Genomic DNA, 25,615 nt, shown 5'->3' on the forward strand with positions numbered 1-25,615 from the left:
AGACCCCCCCCCCCCGATACAGATTATGTATTTAAAATGTAAGCGCACCCTAGATTTGGGCTAATACTTTAAAAACTGGTAATCGTTATCGTGATATGTAAAGTTAACTGCCAAGAGCCTAACACACGGTCCAAGACTACTGGAAGCAACACCAGGCTCAGACACTTTTAGGTCCGCTTCATGTGTTTGTTATTTGTCTCTTCTATTTCTGCCCTGCTTTTCAGACAGCAGGCGCTCAAAGTGGCTTATATAAATAGGCACATTTTAAAATACTACAAAACTATTGAAATGCCATCAAAAACAAAACAAAAAACCCACAATTTAGCTAAAATCACATTCTTTTTTTTAAAAGGAAGATTAAGGTAAAGAGTTCTAGAAGCACCAGTCCAAACCAGTGATTAGGGTTGCCAGAAGTCGGCTGTGATACAATAGTGCATTAGGATATGAAAGGAGAAATGGGTGGGGGGAGGAGAGGGCCTGGGATCTAGGAGAACTGGGGCAGGGGTCTGCAAACTGCGGCTCCCATTGAGTGCGGCTCTCCGAACTTGGTTTGGAGCCCCTGCTCTTAAGCCTGCTCGCGCCGGCAGCCGGGCTGCGGAGCCGGCGCGCCTGAGAGAATGGCCGGGTCCCCCTTTCCCTCAATGGTTGGGAGGATAGTCTCCCCTCCCCTCTAGCCGCACGATTGCTGGGCGGGCAGCTCGGCGGTTCCTGCCCCCCCCCACACCTTTGAGCTGTTGGGCGGGGCGGGCTTCTTTTGGTAGACCTGGCCTCCGGCTGAGTCCCATTGGGAGGCCATGTCTACCCACTGGCTTTCTTGGCGGTAGACCTGGACTCCGAGGAGGGGAAAAAGTCAGGCCAGGTCTACCAATTGGCTTCTAAGGGCCTCCAGAGGCCAGGTCTACCAATAGGCTTTTATGGCGGTAGACCAGGTAGACCAGGCCTCTAGACGAGGACTCCGGACGGGGAGGGGGAAATGGCAGGGACTTACAATTTAATTTTTATCAATAAATACGATCACTATTAAGTATGATATCAAGTTTTATTCAGTGTACCTATAGTTTAATTAAGACTTAAAACTTTAATTAAAGTTTATTAAGTTAATAAACAGTGTACCTACCTATATAGTTTAAGTTTAAGAAATCTCAATTGTTGTACTGTTGATATTTGGCTCTTTTGACTAATGAGTTTGCCGACCCCTGAACTAGGGTAGCCAGGTCCTTCTTCGCCACTGGCAGGGTATTTTTGGGGCGGAGCTTGAGGAGGGTGGGGTTTGGGAGAGGAGGGACTTCAATGCCTAGAGTCCAATGGCCAAAGCGGCCATTTTATCCAGTTGAACGGATCACGATTGGCTGGAGATCAGTTGTAATAGCAGAAGATTAGCACCAGATTAGAGTCGGCCTCTCATGTGGAGTGGGGAATCAAACCCAGTTCACCAGATCAGAGTCCATCGCTCCAACCCACCGCTCTTAACCACTACACCACGCTGGCTCTTGGGATGCTACTGTAGGAGAAGTATAATGATGCAATGTCAGCAGACAAGATGTACATGTGCATACTATATAACAAAAATTGCATAGAATGGCGACACAGTGGTACTACCCAGTATCAAAATATATATTAAAAGTACATACTTAACCATGGCGCCATTGAGGGGCATTATTGGGCTATTTTAAATTGTATTTTAAACTATTTTAATGGGTTATTGTTTTATTGAGTTTTTAGACTGTGTAAGCCACTCTGAGCCTGACCTTCAGGTTGGGGAGAGCGGGGTAGAAATGTAATAAATAAATAATAATATTAACAATCCTCTAACAATCTATATGTGCACATCTACAGTAGATGTGCACATATAGATTGTTAGAGGATTGTTATATGGTTAAGTATGCACTTTTAATATATATATATTGATACTGAGTAGTACTATTGTGTCGCCAATCTATGCGATTTTTGTTGTAAGGTTTCTAATTGCATGGAGTAGTGGGTTATTTGACTTCATGTGCATATTATATGCAGGCCACCACAAAATGTGGTGCAAAATGTAGCACTTTTTCATCTGGAATGGTTCATACACATGCCTAGTGATAAGAAATATTTTTGTAAGGCTTTTAAAAAAGCCCCCCCCCAAGATCTTGCAAAATTGTTCCTGACTTTAGTTAACCTCCTTCTTTCCCTTCCTCTCTCCCCTAGCGAGTGTACCTGCCCACTAAGAGCGTTTCAATCTGTCCCTTATTTATTCACAAAGCTCCTTATGAGCTAGTTGGAACGAGTCCCTCTGTCCCCCGGCTAGGAAAACGAAATGCTCCAGGGGCTCGCCAAAACATTATAGGGAATAAATAGCAAAATTACACCCTACTTCGCTACTTCTGCAAGGGGAGAGAAAGGAGTAACCACGGCAACAAAGCAAAACAAAACCAGCACCTAGGAGGAGGAGGAAGGGGGTGAGGTAGTCACAACAAATACTGCTTAACTATTAAGCTAAGCAGGGTCGGCCCTGGCTAGTACTTGGATGGGAGACCACCAAAGAAGTCCAGGGTCCCTGAACAGAAGAAGGCAATGGCAAACCACGTCTGTTAAGTCTCTTGCCTTGAAATGAAAACCTTACTGGGTCGCCATAAGTCCGCTGCGACTTTACTGGCACTTTACACACAAACGCGTACAATAAATGTGGGATTTTTTTTTAAAAAAGTTAATTAATTATTATTAATTAAAGCTCATTAATTAACTATGACTTTACCTTGCATTCTTCTGCTGTGTTCTGCGCATGGATGAAACTCAACGGCTTCTCCAGAAGCTTTAACCGTCCGCTTTGGGCTTCAAGCCAACTGCCCAAGGACTGACCTCTGTTTTCATTTTCGGTAACAGCCTCCAAAATGCGCTCCACTTCCTTTATCTGAAAGTTAGCGGTACAGATGTTGTTTGCTTATTTATTTACAGGAATTGGCTAGCTGCCTCTCCAGAAACCTGCCTGAGGCAGTCAGCAAAGTACAAACAAGCAAATAAAAGGATAAACATAAAATAAAAAATCAGCAATAAAAACCAGCCATAACGAGCAGCAGTCATAAAACTGGCATAAAAACAGCAGCACGTGGGCCATAAAACCACCAGCTAAAAATAAGATGAGATGAAACTTCAACTAAAGTCCCGGGTAAAGAGTAAATCTTGGGGCCTCATGCCTACATGAGATAGATTATGCACGAGGTGAGCCTCAAGGGGGGGGTGTTCCTAAAATGAGGTGCCACCACTGAAAAAGCCCCGTCTCTAGTTGCCACCCATCTCACCTCTGCAGGCAAGGGGCACAGGCAGCAGGGCTTGGGAGGCAGATCTGAAAGTACTTCATAGATAGGGTTGCCGACCTCCAGGTACTGAAAATAGCTGAAAAAATGCTACTAATAGCACATTATAACAAATCTGTATTCACAATAACAAGTTGCATTCAGCCAATTGAAATGCCAGATAGTGGCAACAAGTACAGTTACAATTCACTCCGAGGTTGAAGTCTTCAATGAGCAGAAAAGTAAACTGGGATACGATCGTTTCAATTCTTTGAATTCTTTCCCAGTCCCGTTTCTGTACAATATGTGAAAAGTGATACATCATAACATCAATAATCTACAATTCTCATCAATGTTAACCAATAAATAAAATGGTTTCTTACTTACAATCATCTATGTTGGTTATTTTTCAATATAAGCTGATATAGCTTCAATCTTTCTTCATACAATTCTTAATCCTTTTGCAGGATACAAATAGCAACCACATATGTCTTTTCACGTTAATATTAAAGACATATGTGGTTGCTATTTGTATCCTGCAAAAGGATTAAGAATTGTATGAAGATTGAAGCTATATCAGCTTATATTGAAAAATAACCAACATAGATGATTGTAAGTAAGAAACCATTTTATTTATTGGTTAACATTGATAAGAATTGTAGATTATTGATGTTATGATGTATCACTTTTCACATATTGTACAGAAACGGGACTGAGGAAGAATTCAAAGAATTGAAACGATCGTATCCCAGTTTACTTTTCTGCTCATTGAAGACTTCAACCTCGGAGTGAATTGTAACTGTACATGTATATTGCCACTATCTGGCATTTCAATTGGCTGAATGCAACTTGTTATTGTGAATACAGATTTGTTATAATGTGCTATTAGTAGCATTTTTCAGCTATTTTCTGTACTTTCTTTCTAACCTTGGGTATAGGTACAGAGGTGTTTATTTGGATTGCTTAACCTCCAGGTACTAGCTGGAGATCTCCTGCTATTACAAATGATCTCCAGCCGATAGAGATCAGTTCCCCTGGAGAAAATGGCAGCTTTGGCAATTGGACTCTATGGCATTAAAGTCCCTTCCCGAACCCCGCCCTCCTCAGGCTCCACCCCAAAAATCTCCCGCCAGTGGCGAAGAGGGACCTGCCAACCCTATTAATACATAGGCATCTTAAACTTCCTGTTCCTGTGAAAATGCCTGCTCGTGCATTTGTGGTGGATAGTTTCAGTTTGATCCTGCCTATGGATGCTGATAGAGTCCTTGGGAGCGCGAGGGCCACCACTTGTGATCGGACACCCATGCCCCCCCTGGCTTTTAAAATGTTGCCAGGATAAGGCGTTGGAAATATTAGGGAAAACCGTCAATTTCTCCCTGATTGAAGGGGCTCTCCATGCGCCTTTGAAGGAGGCAGTTATTAGATCTCTGCTAAAAAAAAAAATCATTGGTTTTTTATTTACTTTTTAATTTACTTTTTTCATTTACTTCCGGTACAAAACAGGAAGTGACATAGGATAGCTCTAGGAATCACAGGCAATTCTATTGTAAAAATCGTAAGACTTCCAAGCAATTCCTAAAACTGTCTGTGTCATTTTATTTACCAAAAATGACATGATACTGCACCTGGTACTGGTTCCCCCCCCCCCATACCTCCGCTAACAGTCCTCCCGCCGGTTGCCAGGCAATCCCCGGAAACCCTAGTATGTACTATACTGTTTCCAGTGCATTGTTCTCTAATTTTGTAACCCAATTTTAATCACCACTGGCTGTATGCTTTCTATCGTTCTTCTGGCACTGTTTCAAATTGTATCGTCTGCCTTGAACCTCGGGGAGAAAGGCAGGCGATAAAATAAAATGAAGGATGGAAATAAGCAAATCTAAACTGCCCTGTGGAATTGCAGCACCCATGGCGAGTCCTGGGAAAAGCTTCGGGAAGGCCAACCAGGAGCCTGCGGACTGTGCGAGAGAACGCAGAGGGCGATCAAACCTTTTTGTTCAGCGTCCCCTGCAGCTGGTGCCACTGCAGGTTCATCTCCCCCAGACGCTCCGCGAAGGCCATCCTCTCGTATCGCTTGCTCTCCACGTCGCCCGTCGTCATCTGGAGGAGCGACTGGTTGACGTAATCCACGATCCACTGTTTAAAGTTCATTTCTATCAGGTGTCCCTGGGAGGGGGAAAAAAGAGAGAGACTTAAAAAAAAAGAATAGGAAAAAAGCATTTTCCAAGTGCCATTTACAGTTTACTCGGCTGGCATTCAGAAAGGCCTCCGTTCACGAAAGAGCTGTGACCCTTAAACTTAAATGACTGCTCTTTGAAGTCCTTTGCTAATGGTTGTGGAACATGAGCTCGTAGGTTAATGCATCTTCCAGATCATTAAACCTCTTGGGCAATGAAGGGGAGAGAAAAAACACACACACCCCAATTTTTATAAGAAAGCTCTTTTATTAAGAACCTAATATAGATTCAGGGCTGTTCCCTGGTGCCAAGCGGTGTTTTGTCACCTGCGCCCACTGGCCTCGAGTGGAGTTTAAGTGGAGTGACCTAACACTGTGAGCAAAGAACAAAGAGACCTAGAAAGGAATGGTGGAGTGGTTTGTACAGCACTGGGAGAACGAGTGCAGTTCCACTGTGATATCGTCTGTGCAGGGGGCCATTAATAAGCAATATGGGCTACCCTTACCAATGATGGTGACTAACAGCCCATTCCTGACAATGCGGCGTGCGGAGTTGGCGGAAGCAGCAAAACAAAAAAAAAGCCGAATCGCGCATGCAGCAAAACAAAAAAAAAGCTGTTTCGTGGCTTTTTGTTTTGTCCCATAGGGAACAGCGAGGCTGCGCCTGCTAAAAAGCAGGCGCAGCACCACCGTTCCCAGTGCCGAAACGGGATAGGAAGCCGCTTACCCAGTGGCTCCTCCCCACAGAACACCCTACTGCACTGGCGTGGCCTCTCGACACCGTGGCCTGTGCCACGGAGAGGCTTCACCGGCGGAGGGGGGAGGAACAGTCCCGCGGCGCTCTGCCACCAGCGGGACTGGCCTTGGAGCCAGCGTAAGTGCGTTTAAACACGCGATTACATGCACTTATGCTGGCGGCGAGGTTACGCTGCCTCCTGAAGACTTTCGGCCCAATTTTCAGGAATGGGCTGTAACAGTGCAATCCTAAACAGAGCTACTCCCAACTAAGGCCAATGAAAGCAATGGGCTTAGACTGGAGTAACTCTGCTTAGGACTGTATTGTAAGTGACTTTATTCGATTCCCCTGAAAAAGATTGCAGTACTGCTCCATAACACAGCACATGGACAGAGTCCGCACACCTTCTGGCACATACCTGCACTCAAGTTTCACTCTTGCCTGGCAGATTCCTATTAACAACAGTTTGGGCAATGGGGTTGGCATGGCAGGCATGGGCCATAGGGAGATGCTACCAGGCCAAAGGAAAAGGTAGCCACTGCTTGCAAGGTATTTGCATGAAACGATTCTTATAGGTGATATTAAACTACATTTCCCCATAGGCAACATTTTACAGCACCACAGTTTAAGAAGGATGTAGACAAGCTGGAACGTGTCCAGAGGAGGGCAACGAAGATGGTGAGGGGTCTGGAGTCCAAAAAGGTTGAAGGAGCTGGGTATGTTTAGCCAGGAGAGGAGATGACCGAGCTTGCTCTCCACGTCACCAGTTGTCATCTGGAGTAGTGACTGGTTGACATTGTCACGGTCTCTGACATAATTATGGTATTTTGTGTACATGTGCAGAATTAATTCCATGTTGAGCTTGAACACAACATACAAACTGAACCACAAACTGCAGAGGTTTGTGTAATGAAAAGCCTGGCAACAGCTTGCAAAATGCAAATGTCCTTAGAACAGGCTGACTGAATTCTCTCAAGGTCTGAATTCTTTCAAGAGCTAACTAACTTACCCTGGTCTTGTCCTTGAAGGGAGAAGAACAGAGTCATTCTTCACTATCTGCCAGAAAGGTGTATCTGAAATTACCCTTCCTGATTCAGCTGCCAGCTGTCAGCTGTTCGTATCTCAAGAGCAGAAAAGTCTTGCTATCCTCAAACCTTGAGGTCTACTCAAAGACCTCAAGGCTATAAGTGCAGTAAGCTTCTTGCTTTCTATAACCTTGCTGAAGGCTATGTTTTCTACTGACCAGATGGTTACATGTTACAATGTGAGCAATAATTGTGTTTTATGATTTATATAGTTATATATTGTATTGTAGATTTCTAAATAGTATCATTTAATGCATATTGTGCTGAAGATGAGAATGGTATGAAAATTGAGTATATGGAGTGATCATGGAGCTCAGAAATGATTGTTTATACTTTAAGCAAAATAGACTGAAAGGAAAGGAAGCCCATATTTGGTCATGGGGAGAAGCTAATAACCTGAACAGCTGCAACTGTACATTATTGCACTGCTCATGTTATCTGAAATGGGGAGGAAGATATCCCTCCTGATGGTAAAATCAACACTCTTAATGAGTCTGAAACAGTATAAATACAGCCACAGTAAGCCCAGAGAATCAGAACCTTCCAAAGGCTCTCAAGAAAAGGCTGACTGGTATGTATGGCTTAAATACATTACTCTAGACTTTATGAATTAGATACTTTGAACTGAATCAGAATAATTTGACTGTTATATTTTAGAAGTTGGATTTTGAAACTGAATAGTATGTAAGACTTGCTTGCTTTTACTTCATACATTGTAAATACATACATTGTACTTTGACAAGAGTTTTTATAGAAGTGTTAAAGACTTGATAATCTGCATTTACACACATTTTACTAGAAGTATATCAATAAAAAGACTTGCTTTTTAAAAGTAGGTAAAGTTGTTGAGTCCTGCTTACTCGATGACTGGCTGAATAAGATAACTTCACTTCTCAGCAAGTGATACATTCTAAGAGCCTGTCATCTGAACAGCACGACCCGCTTCATATGATAAGTACCTTCAAGTTCTTGAAGGGCTGTCATATAGAGGATGGAGCCAAGTTGTTTTCTGTTGCCCCAGAAGGCCGGACCAGAACCAAAGGGGTTGAAATTAAATCAAAAGAGTTTTCAGCTAAATGTTAGGGAATTCCTGAAAATTAGAGTGGTTCAGTGGAACAGGCTTCCTCAGGAGGTTTCTAAGCAGAGGTTTCTTGGGAGGTTTCTAAGCAGAGGCTAGGCGGCCATCTGACAGGAATGCTGATTCTGTGAACTTAGGAAGATCGTGAGAGGGAGGGCAGGAAGGGTTGCGTCAGTGCTTGGCTCTCGTGGCCCTTTCTTGCATGCCCAGGGAAATGCCGATCGCCACTTTGGGGTCAGGAAGCAATTTCCCTCTAGGCCAGATTAGCCAAGAATCCTGGAGGTTTTTCTGCCATCTTCTGGGCATGGAGTAAGGGTCACTGGGGATATGGGCGGGAGGCAGTTGTGAATTTCCTGCATTGTGCAGGGGGTTAGACTAGATGACCCTGGAGGTACCTTCCAACTCTATGTTTCTATGCTCTCCCTAGTGATCCATCCCATGACTGGGAGTTAGGTCCCAATTTTTGAGCAACTCAGACAGTACGCACCAGGCAAACCCTCCTTCATCACAAATGCCTATTCAGAATCGTGTATTCCGTCTGCCAAAACAGCTTCTAGAAGTCTCGTTCTTTATGGTACTACTCACCCTGTACTTCTTGAGAAGGTCTTTCACTTGGCATGTGGTACTCTGCGAAGTTATAGAGGCCTCCCTGCATCGATCTTGGTCTACGTGGTCCATCCACGCCATTAATTCTGTGATGGCCTCATTAGATGGCAGCTTGGCTACCAGGAGCTACAAGAAATAATGCAGAGATTCCCTCTTTTTAATTAACAGCATAATAATAATAATAGGTGAAATTAATAGTAAATAATAACAACAATAATAAATGTTAATAATAACAATAGGTAAAATAGCATTTGCGCCCTGACCTGGATGGCCCAGGCTAGCCTGATCTCGTCAGATCTCAGAAGCTAAGCAGGGTCAGACCTGGTTAGTATTTGGATGGGAGACCACCAAGGAATACCAGGGTTGTTGTGCAGAGGAAGGCACTGGCAAACCCCCTCTGTTAGTCTCTTGCCATGAAAACCCCCCAAAAGGGGTCGCCATAAGTCAGCTGCGACTTGACGGCACTTCACACACACAATAGCATTTGCATGCTTTAAAAAAAAAGCAGGGAATACCATCAACACAACCCCAGACCACACCGAAGGGATCAGAGGAGCATGCCTAATATATTAGGTGCTGTGGAACACAGGCAGGATGGTGCTGCTGCAGTCGTCTTGTTTGTGGCTTCCTAGAGGCACCTGGTTGGCCACTGTGTGAACAGACGGCTGGACTTAGGGTAAGGGAGAATAATAACATTTTATTTTCAGTCTTTGGCAGCTTCATACATAATACTTTCTTTAACCTTGTAATCAGTGACGTATATAGAAGGTTATGCAGGCGGAAACAACAGCACTGTTTAATCTCTCACAGCATGCAGGATTTTGCTTCAATAGGACAGATAGCAGAGCAATCCTTGAATTCCCCCCCCCCCCCGAAATGATTGGGTTGTTGCATTTTGTAAGCCTGCCGAATGAATTTTCAGCTTGGAGGTTTCGAGATTTGCCCTTTTACCTGGTGAAACTTCTCTTGGATGCCTGGAAGTTGAGCGATCAGATCTGCCCACTTCTGCTCGAATTCTGCCAAAAGCGATCGGAACATGGCGGCGTCAGATTCCTTAACAAGCAAAAGCTGATCGCCGGTGCTGATGACTGAAGATTTCAAGGAAGACTTATCATCAACCTCTTTTAAGAAGGCCTACAGTGGGGGGGAAATTCATACAGGAAAGACTTATTTTTAAAAATCATTAATTTGCAAAAAGGAATTGTTGTCTGAAGGCAACAATTGTGTTGACTGGGTTGTAATATGAAAGCAGTTTTTTTAAATACAAAGAAATCATCACCCACTCTGTCAAAATGTTAGAATTTACTGAGCAGCACTGTGGGCAGTAATATCTGAAGAGTTGTCCTAGGGGCTTAAAGAGATGTGACAAAGATAATACAGCTCTATCCATCTACGGTACACATAACGCGGTCTTGTGCCACCTCTGTTTGCCTTGGGGTTGCATAGGGACAGGATTCTGGAAACTTTTGCTCAGCTTCAGCAATCAAAACTAGTCCCCGTTCACTGTTAGCAGTGTAAAAGACAAAAGACGTGCCCTTTAGAAATACATATTTTAAAATGCTAACAGCAAACCAAGAAGCCCAATTTTGATTAGCAAAACCAAGGGAAGATAGAAGCGTGAACCCCCCTCTCCCTTCCCTGCATGGCCCCAAGGCAAATTAAAGCTGAACAAGCCTGAAATTTGCATTTTAGAAATGAACAAAAGTGCCTGATCTCCTTCATGTTTGATTTTCCCCTAGGAGTGGGGGAAACCTGGATTCAAATCCCTGCTCACCCAAGAAGTTCACCGGGTAACCTTGGGCCAGTCACTCACTCTCTTTCGCTCTACTTCAAAGGGTTGTTGTGAGGCAAAAATGGGAACCACCCTATTCATGTACCCTAGGACAAGTAACAGGATTCAAATGTGATCAGCAGACAAAAATCAGGCTCACTCAATGAGACTGATTCACAGTAGGAAAAGGAAGTACTTCTTCATAGTAATGAATGTTTTTGAAGAAGGATTAAATGAATTAATAGAAAGAGGTATGTAGGCATTTATTTATTTATATCCTGCCTTTCTCCTCAGTTGGGACTCAAAGCGGCTTAGAACACTGTTCTCTCTTCCTCCATTTTCTCATAACAATGACTCTGTGAGGTAGGCAGGGTTGAGAGTTTGGGGCAGGCCCAAGGTCACCCTGCGAGCTTCTAAGGTAGAAATGCAGATTCAAGTGTGGGTCTCCCAGGATCCTAGTCCAACACTATCCATTATGCCATGGCTATGTTATCCACAATAGCTTAAAATAAAGAAATTGAATACCTGTAAAGACCCAATATTTGTGGGTTTGGGACTCAGGGGGACCAGTTACCCTAGAACTACATGAAAGGGACAAATAATAGGGTGGAGGTCTCTCACACCAGAATTATGAGCTTTCTAGGCCATGTGGTAGACTGCTACAGGAGTCCACGTGCTGAATTAGACTAGGAGTTGGCTTGTAGGATTTGACCAATTTTTTTTCTTGTTTTTTTTTTTAATTTCAAAAAGAGGGATACAAAAGGAAAGAAGGGAAGGGATAGGGGACTGTCTGCAGGTAGAATACATTTGTAAAAAATAACAGTAGTGATTCAGCATAAAAAGAAATTACATCATGGTTACCACAAAAAAGTGTATCTTATTCCCATTAAAAATATTCATTTTGCTATAATCAATAATTGTACCTTTATTCTTGTTCTACTAAACAAATAACTTCACTTTGCTTCGGCCAGTGTTTATACCGTTTTATAAAATTTCAACTACTGGTTTCTATATACCTCTAAAACAAACTCCATTTTTCATTAAACTGTTCAAGAGTTTCTTTGTCAGTCTTATTCATCATATGAGTCATTTTAGCCATTGTGGCATATTCCATCATTTTATCTTTCCAGTCATCTATCTCGGGCATATTTGGTTGTCTCCATCTCTTTGCAAGAACTACTCATGCCACTGTTGTGGCATATTTAAACAGGTCTTTTAGTTGGGGGGACAGTCCTGGTGGCATTATGCCAAGTAGAAAACTTTTAGGATTCAAGCTGAATTTTTTCTGGAACATGTTTTGACCAATTTTTTAAATTACAGTCTGCCACGTTAACATTGCTGAACAATAGACTTACAAGTAAGCTGTGTATATTGTTGCTGACAGCGTTCAGGTCCTGGGATGCACTGAGAGACTGCTCTTTCCAAAAATTCACCCTCTGCTGAGCAGACTCCAACCACTTCTCCAGCTCCCTCGAATCTCGGTTGTAGCTGCAGAAAAAAATAGAAGTGGGGATATAACCATCGCTTGGAAAACGCTGCGCGCGCCTCCCTTCTGTACTGTGCTTCAGGCCCCCTGCTGAGATAACACAAAAGCACTACATGTGGGACAACCCAAACAAGGCCACCACAGCTTAGACTCGGGGATCCATTGAGGGCAGCAAACTCCCACACAAGTATCAAGTAGAAAAGAGTAGGAGTCCAGTAGCATCTTAAAGACTAACTGAATTTCTGGCAGGGTAGGAGCTTCCGTGAGCCACAGCTCACTTCTTTCACGTCACCTACTTGCCTAGTCCCTTTAACTGGAGATGCTGGGGACTGAACCTGGGACCTTCTGCATGAACTCATGAACACATGAAGTTGCCTTATACTGAATCAGACCCTTGGTCCACCGAAGTCAGTATTGTCTACTCAGACCAGCAGCGGCTCTCCAGGGTCTTAGGCAGAGGTCTTTTCACATCACCTACTTAAAGCCTAGTCCCTTTAACTGGAGATGCCGGGGATTGAACTGGGACCTTCTGCACGCCAAGCAGATGCTGTACCACTGAGCCACAGCCCCTCTCTATGGCTCTCCAGGGTCTCAGGCAGGGGTGACAAGCAGATGCTCTACCACTGAGCCAAGGCCCCTCTTTGATTCTCAGAAGCTTGTACGCTGGAAATCTTGTTCTTTTAAGGTGCTACTGGACTCGAATCTTGCTCTTCTACTGCAGACCAACATTGCTAGTCACCTGGGATAGTTCTAATTCCGTTCTGATCTCTAGACCCCTGAACAGACCTGGACCCAGTCTCTGTTTATCAACTGGCAAAGGTCCTGCTATGTCTTCTCCCATCTTCCAAAGCATGTTGGGAAGCAAGGCACGACAGGTCGTCTTAACACCAACACTGAACTCCCTCTGCAGGGAAATTTGGTCTCGGTCCCTAATTACTCTTGCTCTGGAAAGGCAAATCAAGACTGATGCAACCACAGGAAAATGAGGATACAGGCATCTGGTTTCCCAGTGCATAGAAAAGTTATGTTTACACTGTACTATGAAGGCTATTAAGTGTGCAATAGCATTATGTCTAAAAAAAGAAATGTCCTGTAATAATAATGAAAAAGTTTGAAATATTGCAAGAATTATTGCAAAGAAATATTGAAAGGGCACTGGGGTGTGCGTGTGTGGGGGGGTATCTGCTCCTTCCTGATGGAGGACTCTGAGTTCCAAACCAGCATCACTCCAGGAAAGGGTTCTAGAGAGGGTGGCTGGACCCTACCTTTTCCTTTTGGGGAGGGGCCATGGCTCAGTGGAAGAGCATCTGTTTGGCATGCAGAAGCTCCCAGGTTCAATCCCTGGCATCTCCAGTTAAAAGGACCAGGCAGGTTGGTGGTGTGAAAGACCTCTGCCTGAGACGCTGGAGAGCCGCGCAGGTCTCAGTAGACAATACTGACTTTGATGGACCGAGGGTCTGATTCAGTATAAGGCCGCTTCATGTGTTCATGTGAGAATTACCAAAATGTAACACAGAGACACAAAGTGAGCACATGCTGTTGGGAAAATGGCACTGATAGACTTGCTCAAAAAAGCAATATCTGTGAAGCGCAATAAGGTGAAGCGCCAAACAATGAGGCGTGGCTGTAGGAAATTAGCCCTTAGAGACTAAGCAAAACAGGCAGGATCGCACTCACCCAGACAAAAGTTTGAACAAAGTCTCCAGTCTCTGTAGCTCATGGCCCACTTTTTTGGAAAGGGATGTCCACTGGTCTTCTAATTTCCCAACCTGGTTTTCCAATTCAGGGCAGCTCACGAGCTCCATTAATTTCTTCCCGTCTTTCAGTATCTGATGATACCTGCCTTGTTCTTTTTCAATGTTCCTTTTGAGTTGCTAGGAAAGAATATAAAAATGACATTAAGGTACCAAGAGAGGGGCTGTCTGGGTCCTTCGTTGCTCTGTTTCCAGCTAGTTCCCCCCCCCCCGGGAATTGGTCTCTGTACTCTGGAGATCAGTTGTAATTCTGGGAGATCTTGAGGTCCTACCTGGAGGCTGGTAACCCTAATGGCTACTTCCCTCAGTTTAACACTGTGATGTCCATTATATTATTATAATTTCTTTTCGAAAACTGGAATATAGATCACAGAATCATAGAGTTGGAAGGGGCCGTACAGCCCAACCCCCTGCTCAATGCAGGATCAGCCTAAAGCATCCCTGTTTTCCAGCCTCTGCTTAAAGACTGCCAGTGATGGGGAGCTCACCACCTCCCTAGATAGCCGATTCCACTGTCGAACAACTCTTATTGTAAAAAAAATTTCCCTAATATCCAGCTGGTACCTTTCCGCCTGCAATTTAAACCCGTTATTACAAGTCCTATTCTCTGCTGCCAAGAGGAACAGCTCCCTGCCCTCCTCTAAGTGACAGCCCTTCAAATACTTCAAGAGAGCAATCACGTCCCCCCACCCTCAACCTCCTCTTCTCCAGACTAAACATCCCCAAATCCCACAGCCTTTCCTCATAGGTCTTGGTCTCTATGAGATATACCAGACAAATCATGTGTCATCCAGACAGCCTCTGAAGCTGCTTGTGGGTCCACCGGGACCGCAGACCCAAAAGGTCTCATCTCTCCCTTCTCTGCCCAACCAACATCCTCCAACTCAGAACGCTCCTTCCTTGTTTTATTTGTTCATAAGATATATATGAAGACAAGAAGGGGACTGCACCCGGGCAAAACGAAGGCAAGGAAACACATAGTGCATAGGGAACCAATTCTTGAATAAGTTTTATAACCCCAAAGTTTTTTGCTTTTGCTTCATGCATGGGGACGTTGTTAGATAGAATCTAAAAGATTCCCCAACGAAGCTGTACGCGAAACTTGGTGGGGTTATAAAACATATTAAAGAATTGGTTCCCTTTGTGATATTTGTTTCCTTGCCTTCATAAAAAGAAGAAGAGTTGGTTTTTATATGCCGACTCTCTACCACTTAAGGAAGAATTAAACCGGCTTACAATTGCCTTCCCTTCCCCTCCCCACAACAGACACCCTGTGAGGTAGGTGGGGCTGAGAGAGTTAGAGCTGTGACTAGCCCAAGGTCACCCAGCTGGCTTCGTGTGCCGGAGTGGGGAAACAAATCCAGTTCACCAGATTAGCCTCCACCGCTCTTGTGGAGGAGAGGGGAATCAAACCCGGTTGTCCAGATCAGACTCCACTGCTCCAAACCATAGCTCTTAACCACTACACCACGCATATAAGATTTATATGCCACCTCACCAGAGTCCTGGACAAGACTTATCTTAGATCCTGTTTCAACGGTTTGAACTGTTGTACCAGTGGTATCATTCCAGTGTGCTTTCCCCAATTCTCAAGACAATAGTAATAACATCAGTTGCAGCGTCTCGGGACAAGGTCCTACCTGGAGGAGGCCAGACCTTTCCATTAACCTTTCTTCCGTTTCTTCCACCAGAGCTACAGAAGGCACAGAGGACGACAGCGCCTCTAGTTTTTGGCAGAAAGAGGAGTAAGCCTCATCAAATTCTATCCAGTCCTAAAGAGGGGAGACACATCTTTACCACATTGTACTAAATTTATAAGAAGAAGAGGAGGAAGAAGAAGAGATAGTTTTTATATGCCGACTTTCTCTGCCACTTAAGGGAGAATCAAACCGGCTTACAATCACCTTCCCTTCCCCTCCCCACAACAGACACCCTGTGAGGTAGGTGGGGCTGAGAGAGTGTGACTAGCCCAAGGTCAACCAGCTGGCTCCATGTGGAGGTGCAGGGAAACAAATCCAATTCACCAGATTAACCTCCGCCGCTCATGTGGAGGGGAATCGAACCCGGTTCTCCAGTCAGACTCCACCGCTCCAAACCACCGTTCTTAACCACTATACCACGCTGGCTCTCTAAGCAGAGTTATACCCTCGTCCTCTCATGTGACAGTCCCTGGCAGGATCAGGCCCCAACTCTAAAATGGCACCGCGTCCCCATGGTGAACTCAGGGACTCGGTATCGTCTACTTTGGCCCTGTTTTGTGAAGTAAAAAACGAAACGCTAAAATGGACTGCCATTATGCCTAGCTGAGAATCCTCTGCCCACTGAACATTTGTATCCATTTTTAATGCCATTTTTCTCGGTTCTTTATTCCTATGGGTCAATTCTGGCAGAAAAGTGGAATAAAAATTATAATAATATATGAAATATTCCCACCGTTCATATTCGATTCTATTACCTGCAACAGTCTCTCCAAATGGGTTCCATGTCGGACTGCCTGCTGATCCAAAGATTTGATTTCCTCAACCAGCTCCTTCCAGAATTTCTCTCTCGTTTGCAACAGAGAAGGCGCTGTTCTTTTGGAACACGTTTCCGCAAGCAACATGTGAGCCTTGAGCTTGCAGAAAAAATTCTGGGTTCAGAAAAAGGAAAACAGAATCAACAAACAGATCAAGAAATCAACATTTTGTAAAATAAAAAGCCTGACATAAAAATGCTTCTGCTGCATAAGGTGCTTATGGCAGGGCTTCAGTCATCTTTACCTCCTTTTTACAACTTTAGCCAAATACAAAAAGCAAAACATATACAAAAATAAAACAAAAGGCCCACCAAACAGTGAAAACCTGTATATAATGTCGTATATAACAGGAAGACCTGGAATTTGTGAGGGCTGGCAGCGAGGTCATCTCTATTGGATGGAAAAGTCATGCATAACTCCAAGGAACAACCGAGACAGACCAGGTGCGAATGAGAGTGAAAGTAACAGTGCATAAATGACCTTTGTCTCTCAACCATTAAACATGGACAGCAAGTAAGCGAACTAACAGCGCATTCCTGAGCTTTAAGGGCAAAAGCCCTTAGGAGGCCAGGAAGGTGCTGTGCCAGCGTTAGGGCCCTCTGCGCCCGCATCCAGGCTACTTACGCCAGCGTTAGTGGCCCCAAGACCAGCAGGGAGGCCCGGAAGCCAGCATCTCATTGGTGTAAAGGCGTGCACCGGCGTTCCAGGGGGCATCCCAGTGTCCTGGGAGGGGTTCCCAGGGTGGGCCAGGAGGAGGAGCTGACGTTAGGCAGCCTCCTGTCCCCTTTCGTCCCCGGGTATGCCGGCGGCGAGATGAGCGAGTCTGCGCCTGCTTTTTAGCAGGCACAGTCTCAATTTCTCTATGGGGCGAAAAGCCACATTAAAAATTTTAAAAGCCTTTAAAAGGCTTTTTTTGAGTTTTCAGTGCCAGGGAAACGGGTTAAGAGGCAGTGCAGCAGTGCCTTCTCCCCGCCGTCCCCAAATGCCAAAAGCTCAAGAATGCACTGTAAATGCAACAGGAATGGAGAATCAGTGCTAAGCAACAAAATCCTGTTTTTCCCATTATGATCCCGGTATAATAGTATTCGACTAAAGGAGCAGAGGGTAATGTTTTACATCTGTCCACAGAGTCAGTAGAACAGCATAAACTTCAGCTGTTTGCAGCTGGCGGAAAACATAAACAACTAATTGGCTTCTCTTAACTTAAAATCCCAAACACTTAAGTGGGGAATTATGTCATGGTTTGCGCAACCTTTCTCTTGGGCAGTTTATCAACATTAATCTTCACTAGTCAGACTGTTCGCTATTTCTGGCAAAGTAATTGTAGCACTTGAGTGGATTTTGATTATCCACAATGGTGGTGATGGATCCCCTGCCCCATACAGGCGACTCCACGTGCAATAAAATTATCTTAAAGGCCCTGCATGGGAAATAAATCCTAAACAAATTAAATACGACTCTTTCCTATACTTTATGGCTCAATGCCAGGTGTTTCGTTTAAAGAAGATGTTTCTTTGAGAAACATCTCGTATTTTGATCGTTAATTATTAGTCTTAATTTTACATGCATATAAATATGCCATCTGGTGGTGTTAAAGAGCTTTCCCGACATTAAGCCTTATTAAGTTTTTGCCGTCCTCTGGGCACAAAGCGGAGTTACTGGGGTGTGGGGAGGAGGTAGCTGTGAATTTCTTGCGCTGTACAGGGGGTTGGACTAGATGACCCTTGAGGCCCTTTCCAGCTGTCTGTTTCTATGAGGCCCTACCAGGCTGTACTGAGCACTACCATGCACTACAAACATTGCATTTAATTATGGATTGTTGGCCAGAAGTATCACAGATAGAATCCTAAGAATTTCTTTTAAAAAAAACAAAAACATGTCTAGTTCTTGTGGCTCTGAAGAAAAATGAGAAAATGTACAGGCAGAATACTCTAAAAAGGCCCCAAAATGAGAAGAGTTGACAAAAAAGCTAGTGGTTAAAGCATTTTTTCTTAACCTTTTTTGGGTCCTTTTGAGAAACTGATGGAAAATCTCCCCAAAAATGCATGCAAACATAAACATACAAAATCTTGCATCCCATACCAACCTATTCTTGTTTGGAGTGAAACAGTACTTTCATAATATAATCTGACATTTTAAAAAGTTTTAAAGGTTTTTTTACAATGACAATTTTCAAAGTAACAGGAAGAAAAATGAAGAAAAGATCTGTGTGCATGTGTACCTGATTCACAGACCCCACCCCCCGAAGCCAATCCATGGGCAACAGTACAGTAAGATCTGGGAAACCTCAAATCCTCAATGAGCCATGGAACTCATGGGACGACCATGGGTCTTCATGTTCTATGAGCTTAATCTACCTCACAGGGTGGCAGTGAGGACAAAACTGAGGCAGGAAGACAAAGTATTTCTAATTCTTAGTTTCAATGATCGACTTCTGGAGCACCTCCACCTGATGTGTCAGCTTGAGAGTTCTTGCAATTTATCTGGGCTTTGTTACGCATCCTGTTCCCTGTCACTGAGATATGTTTCCTCACCCCACTGCGTTATGGACCCTAAAAATGCAGCCCGAGGTACAGCCCTCCTAAAAGATGTGCAAAACCTCTCCAGCTTGGCAGGCATGGCCTAATGCACCCCAATGGCTCTAAAATGGAACTTGAGACTCCCAGGACATAACATAGCATTCTATGACCTTAGGCAGATCATGAGAGGGAGGGCATCTTCTGGGCATGGAGTAGGGTTCACTGGGTGTGTGTGTGTGGGAGGTAGTTGTGAATTTCCTGCATTGTGCAGGGGGTTGGGCTAGATGACCCTGGTGGTCCCTTCCAACTCTATGATTCTATGAGACTAGAAAGCCCTCCTGCACGTTTATAATATGTTTAACTTCAAGCCCCCTCCCAATGACTAAACTGAGGCTATGTATTTTGGTCACATTATAAGAAGACAAGAGTCACTGGGAAAGACAGTCATGCTGGGAAAAGTAGAGGGCAGGAGGAAAAGAGGAAGGCCCAACAAGAAATGGATTGACTTAATAAAGGAAGCTATAGCCCTCAATTTGCAAGATCTGAGCGAAGATAGGACATTTTGGAGGACTTTGATTCATCGGGTTGCCATGAGTTGGGAGCGACTTGATGACACTTAACACACACACACACACACACCTCCCAATAAACGCCTGATGGAAAGCCAGTAACAAAATCCTGATGGGGGAACGATTATCACTCTCTAAAGTAACGCAAACAGTACCTTGTGATCTTGCAGATGAAGCCGCAAATTTGGTCGACTGCTAGTTTTCAGCTCTGCCGCCTGGGCGATTTTTTCTTGCCCGAGATCCACAAGTTCTGCCAGCCCACGCAACAAAGCTTCATACTGTCGTTCGCTAATAAACGGAGAAGTAAGCTCCCTTTGTTTAGTTTTCAGTGTCTTCCAAAGGTCATCCAGTGCATCCTAGAAAGGAAACAAATATCAAGTTGTTATTTACTTGAATAAACCACCAGTTGCCTCCCGGCCAAATATGACGATCGATTTCTCTACTTGTTGAGAACTCAGATATTAAAACAGCCAGAATGATGCCACGTCCCCACGGTGGAATCAGGGACGCAATATCGTCTAGTTCAAAGCCTCTTAAACTGTGGGTCGTAACTGAATGTGGGGGTTGCGAAAAATTTGGCAGCAGTATAAATTTCTTTATGATTTATTATCAGCAAATGTTTGATTTGTATACCTATTTTATATACCTACATACCCGGGGTCCCGTAAACATTTCTCGGCCGAAAAGGGGTTGTGAGTGGAAAAAGTTTAAGAAGCCCTGGTCTAGTTTAGCTCTACGACGGCCTGTTTCATGAGGTACAAAATGGAGCTAAAGTGGAGTTCCATCATGCCTAGCTGACAATCTTCTGCCCATGGGATATCGGAATCCATTTTTGGTCTATTATTGGAATCCATTTTGGCCCTCAGAATAGCAACGATGTCTACTTGAAGGGGAAAGTGTCCTTAGTACTGCAACCTAAGAGGGTCAAAGGTTGAATGCTAAGAGCAGGGCACCAAGTGACGGACAGTGGCATGACGTGGTGGAATGGGAGGGGGGCAGCCACCTCTGCAGCTTCTGCCTTTGCTCCCTTGCCACTGCTGCCTCTGCTTCTTCCACTGCCCACTTCCACCGCCGCCCACCTCCTCCACTCATGCATGGTTTGGAGAGAGTGGACAGGGAGAAGCTTTTCTTCCTCTCTCATAATACCAGAACACGGGGCCATCTGCTGAAGCTGGAGGGTGGGAGATTCAAAACAGATAAAAGGAAGTATTCACACAACGCATAGTTAAATTGTGGAACTCCTTGCCCCAGGAGGTGGTGATGGCTGCCAACTTGGAAGGCTTTAAGAGGGGAGTTGACATGTCCATGGAGGAGAGGGGCTATTCATGGCTACTAGTAAAAATGGATACTAGGCATGATGCATGCCTATTCTCTCCAGGATCAGACAAGCACGCCGAATATATTAAGTGATGCTGCTGCAGTCGTCTTGCTTGTGGGCTTCCTAGAGGCACCTGGCTGGCCACTGTGTGAACAGACTGCTAGACTTGATGGTCTGATCCAGCATGACTTTTCTTATGTCTATGTTCCTTCTCTCCTTGCACCCCTTAAGAAGGTCTCCTAGTCCAACACAGCTATACTATACCATATATCCTTGTCATCTCTCAGGAGCTCTCCGGGAAGATTCAAGGCCCTGCACGCTTTGCATCCTAACTGCTCAGCAGATTTACCTCAAGTTTATAAACGTCGTGGATGAGAACAAGAGGCAAATTAAGTCTCTCCGCTTGGTCTTGCAGCTTTGCTGCCTGTTTCTCAAAATGTTGGAGTTCTTCTGACTCATGGGTGTTGATTTCCTAAATGAAAGATGAAATTATTGGTTTTACGTTTCCCATTTATTTGTTCATTTATTTATTTCATCATTCCTATAGCCCGTCCTCCTCAGAAGAAGCCGGGCTCAGGGCGGCTCACATAGGAATAAATATGCAATAAAACTTCAAATCACATAAAACAATGGGCTAAAAACCAGCCCTAACAAATAATAAAATCGCATATTTCAATGGCGCAAATTAATTGTGATGAAAGGCCACAGCAGGGCCTGCAGGCAGTTCAAACAAGATGCAGGGCCTGCGAGTAGAACAGAAACATTCAGACATGGTGGAGTAGGACAGGGAGGCCAGCAATAATAGGAGAAACTGGCCTCAACCATAGGCCTGGTGGAACAGTTCTGTTTTGCAGGCCCTGCAAAACTCCATAAGGTCCCACAGGGCCCTGGCCACATGAGAAAGACTATTTCACCAGGCAGGGGCCAGGGCAGAAAAGGCCCTGGCTGAAGTCAGCCAACCATGTAACTAGCGGTGAGATTTCTGGGACCCGTCTGCTCTGCATGACATCTTTACAAGGAGGAAGGCAAGTTCCTTCTTCCTCTGGAATGTTTTAATAGTCTGAATGATGTAGTCTTGTTGGTTTTCATGGTATTCGAGCTGAGATTTTTTTATCAGGTGCGTTTTTTTATTAGGTAGCTGCCTTGGTGGCCCTTATGAGGGCAGAAAGGCAGGGTATGCACCTTGTAAAATAAATAAATAAAATAAGAAAGAAAAAGAGAGGAAAAAATAGCATACCCGAAGTCCAATTTGCGTCTCTGTAGTTAGGTCTATAGAAATGGGTGTGATAGGTCAGATCCAGATGGCACTTTCTACCACCAAGGCTATAAACTGAGTCCGGCGGGATCAGACCAAAGCTTCAACTGATCCACTACCCTGCCTCCGAGAGTGGCTGCCCACAAGGCTTCCACTGGAGAACCTCTATTGGTGAGATTCTCCCATTTTCTACATTTTGTATATATATGTTGAAATCATTGGATCCCCCCATTATTTTAGATGTTAATTTTTGCATTTAGTATTTACTGTTTTAATGCGTGTATCACTGTGACTAGATTTTTGCAGATTATTGTTGTATTACTTCTTGTTTTGCTTTGCAGTTAGATATTGCCATTAGTTCTTTTTAGACAGTTGGGTGTAATTAGTTAGTTTATTTCTTGCTGCATTTATTAGCACATAGAAGAAGAAGAAGAGTTGGTTTTTAAATGCCGACTTTCTCTACCACTTACGGGAGACTCAAACTGGCTTACAACCACCTTCCCTTCCCCTCCCCACAACAGACACCCTGTGAGGTGGGTGGGGCTGAGAGAATGTGACTTGCCCAAGGTCACCCAGTTGGCTTCATGTGGAGGAGTGGGGAAACAAACCCGGTTCTCCAGATCAGACTCCACCACTCCAAACCACCTCTCTTAACCACTACACCACGCTGGCTCCCCTTTACTTAGATTATGCTGTATTTATTAGCATATAGTCCCCTTTACTCAGATTATGCATTTATTTGCCCTAAACAGCTTCCCAATTAACCATTTGTATTCCCTTTTTTGATTTAATAAATATATTTAATTTTTTTTTAAGGCTTCCACAAGCAGGTCCTAAAGACAGCAGCCCTTTCTCCACTGATCAGAACACGGAGTGTTGTGGAAACGGGGTCGTCGGTAGCAGCATTAAGCTCATGGGGAAAAACGAGGCCGTAGCTCCAGTTTTGGAATACCAAATCACAAAGAGAAATTAGACCAAATTGTCCGGTGGCGGAGAAACGTATCGCCCCTTACCTCTGAATCTCAGTTAATTACCTGGAGCTGCTTGGAAACGGCGTCCCGGCTCATGGCACCAAAGGACTGTTGCAGTGTGGATTTTTTCTCAATCAGTGCGTCATACAATAGCCTGATTTCGTTCTGTGGCAGGAACGGGCGGAAAAAACCCACAGTGAACCCAGAGGTACATTCTACTGAGTGAAGGGACAATTAAACTGCAATTGAACAGGGCTGTCTAATCAGCATCATTCTTTAGGCATGCACATATATACAGAGAAAGAGAACCGTGGAATTACTTGCCCTTGCTTTAAAGAAGAAAGAAGAAGAGTTGGTTTTTATATGCCGACTTTCTCCACCACTTAAGGAAGAATCGAACCGGCTTACAATCACCTTCCCTTCCCCTCCCCACAACAGACACCCTGTGAGGTAGGTGGGGCTGAGAGAGTTCAGAGAGAACTGAGACTAGCACAAGGTCACCCAGCTGGCTTTGTGTGTAGGAGTGGGGAAACAAATCCAGTTCACCAGGTTGGCCTCTGCTGCTCATGTGGAGGAGTGCGGAATCGAACCTGGTTCACCAGATTAGAGTCTGCTGCTCCTAACCACTGCTCTTAACCACTACACCATGCTGGCTCTCAGCAAGAAAGGAAATAAATGCCCGGGTTTGTTTGTTTGTTTGTTTGTTTGAATCAATGACCAATTTGAAAGGTGGGGATGGATTTGTTATGGATGGGTTCATTACACAGATAGCCAACTACGTTCTCAAACACGGGTCACTTTGGACAAACTTCTCCATGGACAGATAAGCACGGTGGAGGAGTGAGAGCCCATCTTTCCTCCCTGTCCACTGGACTCACCTGTTCCACCAGGAGGCTAAGCCCTATGAGGAAAGGCTGAGGGAGTTGGGAGTGTTCAGTGTGAAGAAGAGGAGGTTGAGGGGGGACATGATTGATCTTATGAAGTATTTGAAGGGCTGTCACTTAGAGGAGGGCAGGGAGCTGTTCCTGTTGGCAGCAGAGGATAGGACTCACAATAGTGGGTTTACATTATGGGTGAAAAGGTACTAGATGGATATTAGGATTCTTTTTTTACAGTAACAGTAGTTCAGCAGTGGAATCGGTTACCTAGGGAGGTGGTGAGCTCACTGCCAGTCTTCAAGCAGAGGCTGGACAAGCACTTGACAGGGATGCTCTAGGCTGATCCTGCATTAAGGAGGGGGTTGGACTCGATGGCCTGCATGGCCTTTTCCAACTCTATGGTTCTAATCCCACTAGTATCAATCAACTCAGAAAGATATAACTCTTCTTCGGATTGTACTGGAAAAGGGGCAAGGAGCAATTTAAAGCAGGGATATCCAACCTTCAGCTTGGGTGCTCAATCCTCCCTGGCCAAGCTGTTTGGGTGATGGACTCCCCCAGCCAAGATGCCACTGTCGGTGGCCCTGGGCCCGCCTCTCAGCCTAACCTACCCCACAAGGTTGTTGTTCTGAAGATAAGGTGGAGCAGGGGAGAACAATGAGAAAAAGCCACTTTGTATCCCGATCAGGGAGAAAAGCAGAATACAAATAAAATGAAATACACTTTTTTAAAAAAAAAGTATGATTCAGCAAAAGGCAGTTGCATATGTTTAAATGTGTGCTAGACCAGGGCTTCTTAAACTTTTTCCTTTTGCGACCCCTTTTCGCCCGAGAAAATTTTACACGACTCCAGGCATACAGGTATAGAAAACAGGTATACAAATCAAACATTTACTAATAATAAATCATAAAGATTTTTATTTCAAAACAATTATTTGGTATTTTTCACGACCCCCAAATTCAGTTATGCAACCCCATATGGGGTCGCGACCCACAGTTTAAGAAGCTTTGCACTAGAGAATGAGATGATAGTTCAACAAGGTGGCGGTACCTGAAAATTACTGTAATGGTCCAGCTCAGCTTTCATAGATTTACCCCTAGAAGCAGTGGCTTCTTGTGTCAACTGCAGCCGTGCCTGCAGGATGCTAAAACACTGGGAGAACCTATCAGGGCTGCCCCCAGCAGAGGTAACAGACTTCAGGAGATCGCCCTTCTTTTCGCCGATGTCTGCATGAAGTTTCCCCAGCTCCACCAGGAGAGTCTGAAAGACAGAAGAGAACAGGGAGGATGACCACGGAAAAGACCTCTCATAGGGGAGGAACTCACCAAGCGTTTAATCTGTTAAATAAGCCAGAGCCAGATGAAGATCATACATCTCTAAAATGTAAATGTTCACGCTCCTGCAACCTCCACTTTGCCTTGGGGCCGTGCTGCGAAGGCAAAAAGGATTGTTAACCCTTCAACTGACACTCCGTTTTGCTATTTGAAATTAGCTCCTCTGCTCTGATAGGAGCAATTTGAAAAAAAAAAAAACAAGACATGATTTCAAGAGACAGATCTTTTCTCCTTTAAAATGCTAATAGCAAAGCTGGGAAGCCAGTTTTGAACAGAAAATTCAAGGAGAGAC

General features: G+C 44.4%; 1 protein-coding gene across 1 annotated transcript in view; it reads right to left on the minus strand.

Annotated features, from left to right (window-relative positions):
- SYNE2 (spectrin repeat containing nuclear envelope protein 2) overlaps positions 1–25,615 on the minus strand; it is a 222,887-nt gene that overhangs the window by 66,267 nt on the left and 131,005 nt on the right. The window contains exons 66-77 of the mRNA XM_056851222.1: positions 25,040–25,249; positions 23,175–23,276; positions 21,235–21,357; positions 19,723–19,923; positions 16,420–16,593; positions 15,605–15,736; positions 13,888–14,084; positions 12,080–12,212; positions 9,905–10,087; positions 8,933–9,079; positions 5,262–5,438; positions 2,735–2,890 (exon numbers count right to left, since the gene is read on the minus strand). Coding sequence (XP_056707200.1) covers positions 2,735–2,890; positions 5,262–5,438; positions 8,933–9,079; positions 9,905–10,087; positions 12,080–12,212; positions 13,888–14,084; positions 15,605–15,736; positions 16,420–16,593; positions 19,723–19,923; positions 21,235–21,357; positions 23,175–23,276; positions 25,040–25,249 — 1,935 coding nt within the window. The remainder of the gene's footprint in view (positions 1–2,734; positions 2,891–5,261; positions 5,439–8,932; positions 9,080–9,904; positions 10,088–12,079; positions 12,213–13,887; positions 14,085–15,604; positions 15,737–16,419; positions 16,594–19,722; positions 19,924–21,234; positions 21,358–23,174; positions 23,277–25,039; positions 25,250–25,615) is intronic.

This window comes from Euleptes europaea, chromosome 6 (genome assembly GCF_029931775.1).
Source record: "Euleptes europaea isolate rEulEur1 chromosome 6, rEulEur1.hap1, whole genome shotgun sequence".
Classification (NCBI taxonomy): Eukaryota; Metazoa; Chordata; class Lepidosauria; order Squamata; family Sphaerodactylidae; genus Euleptes; species Euleptes europaea.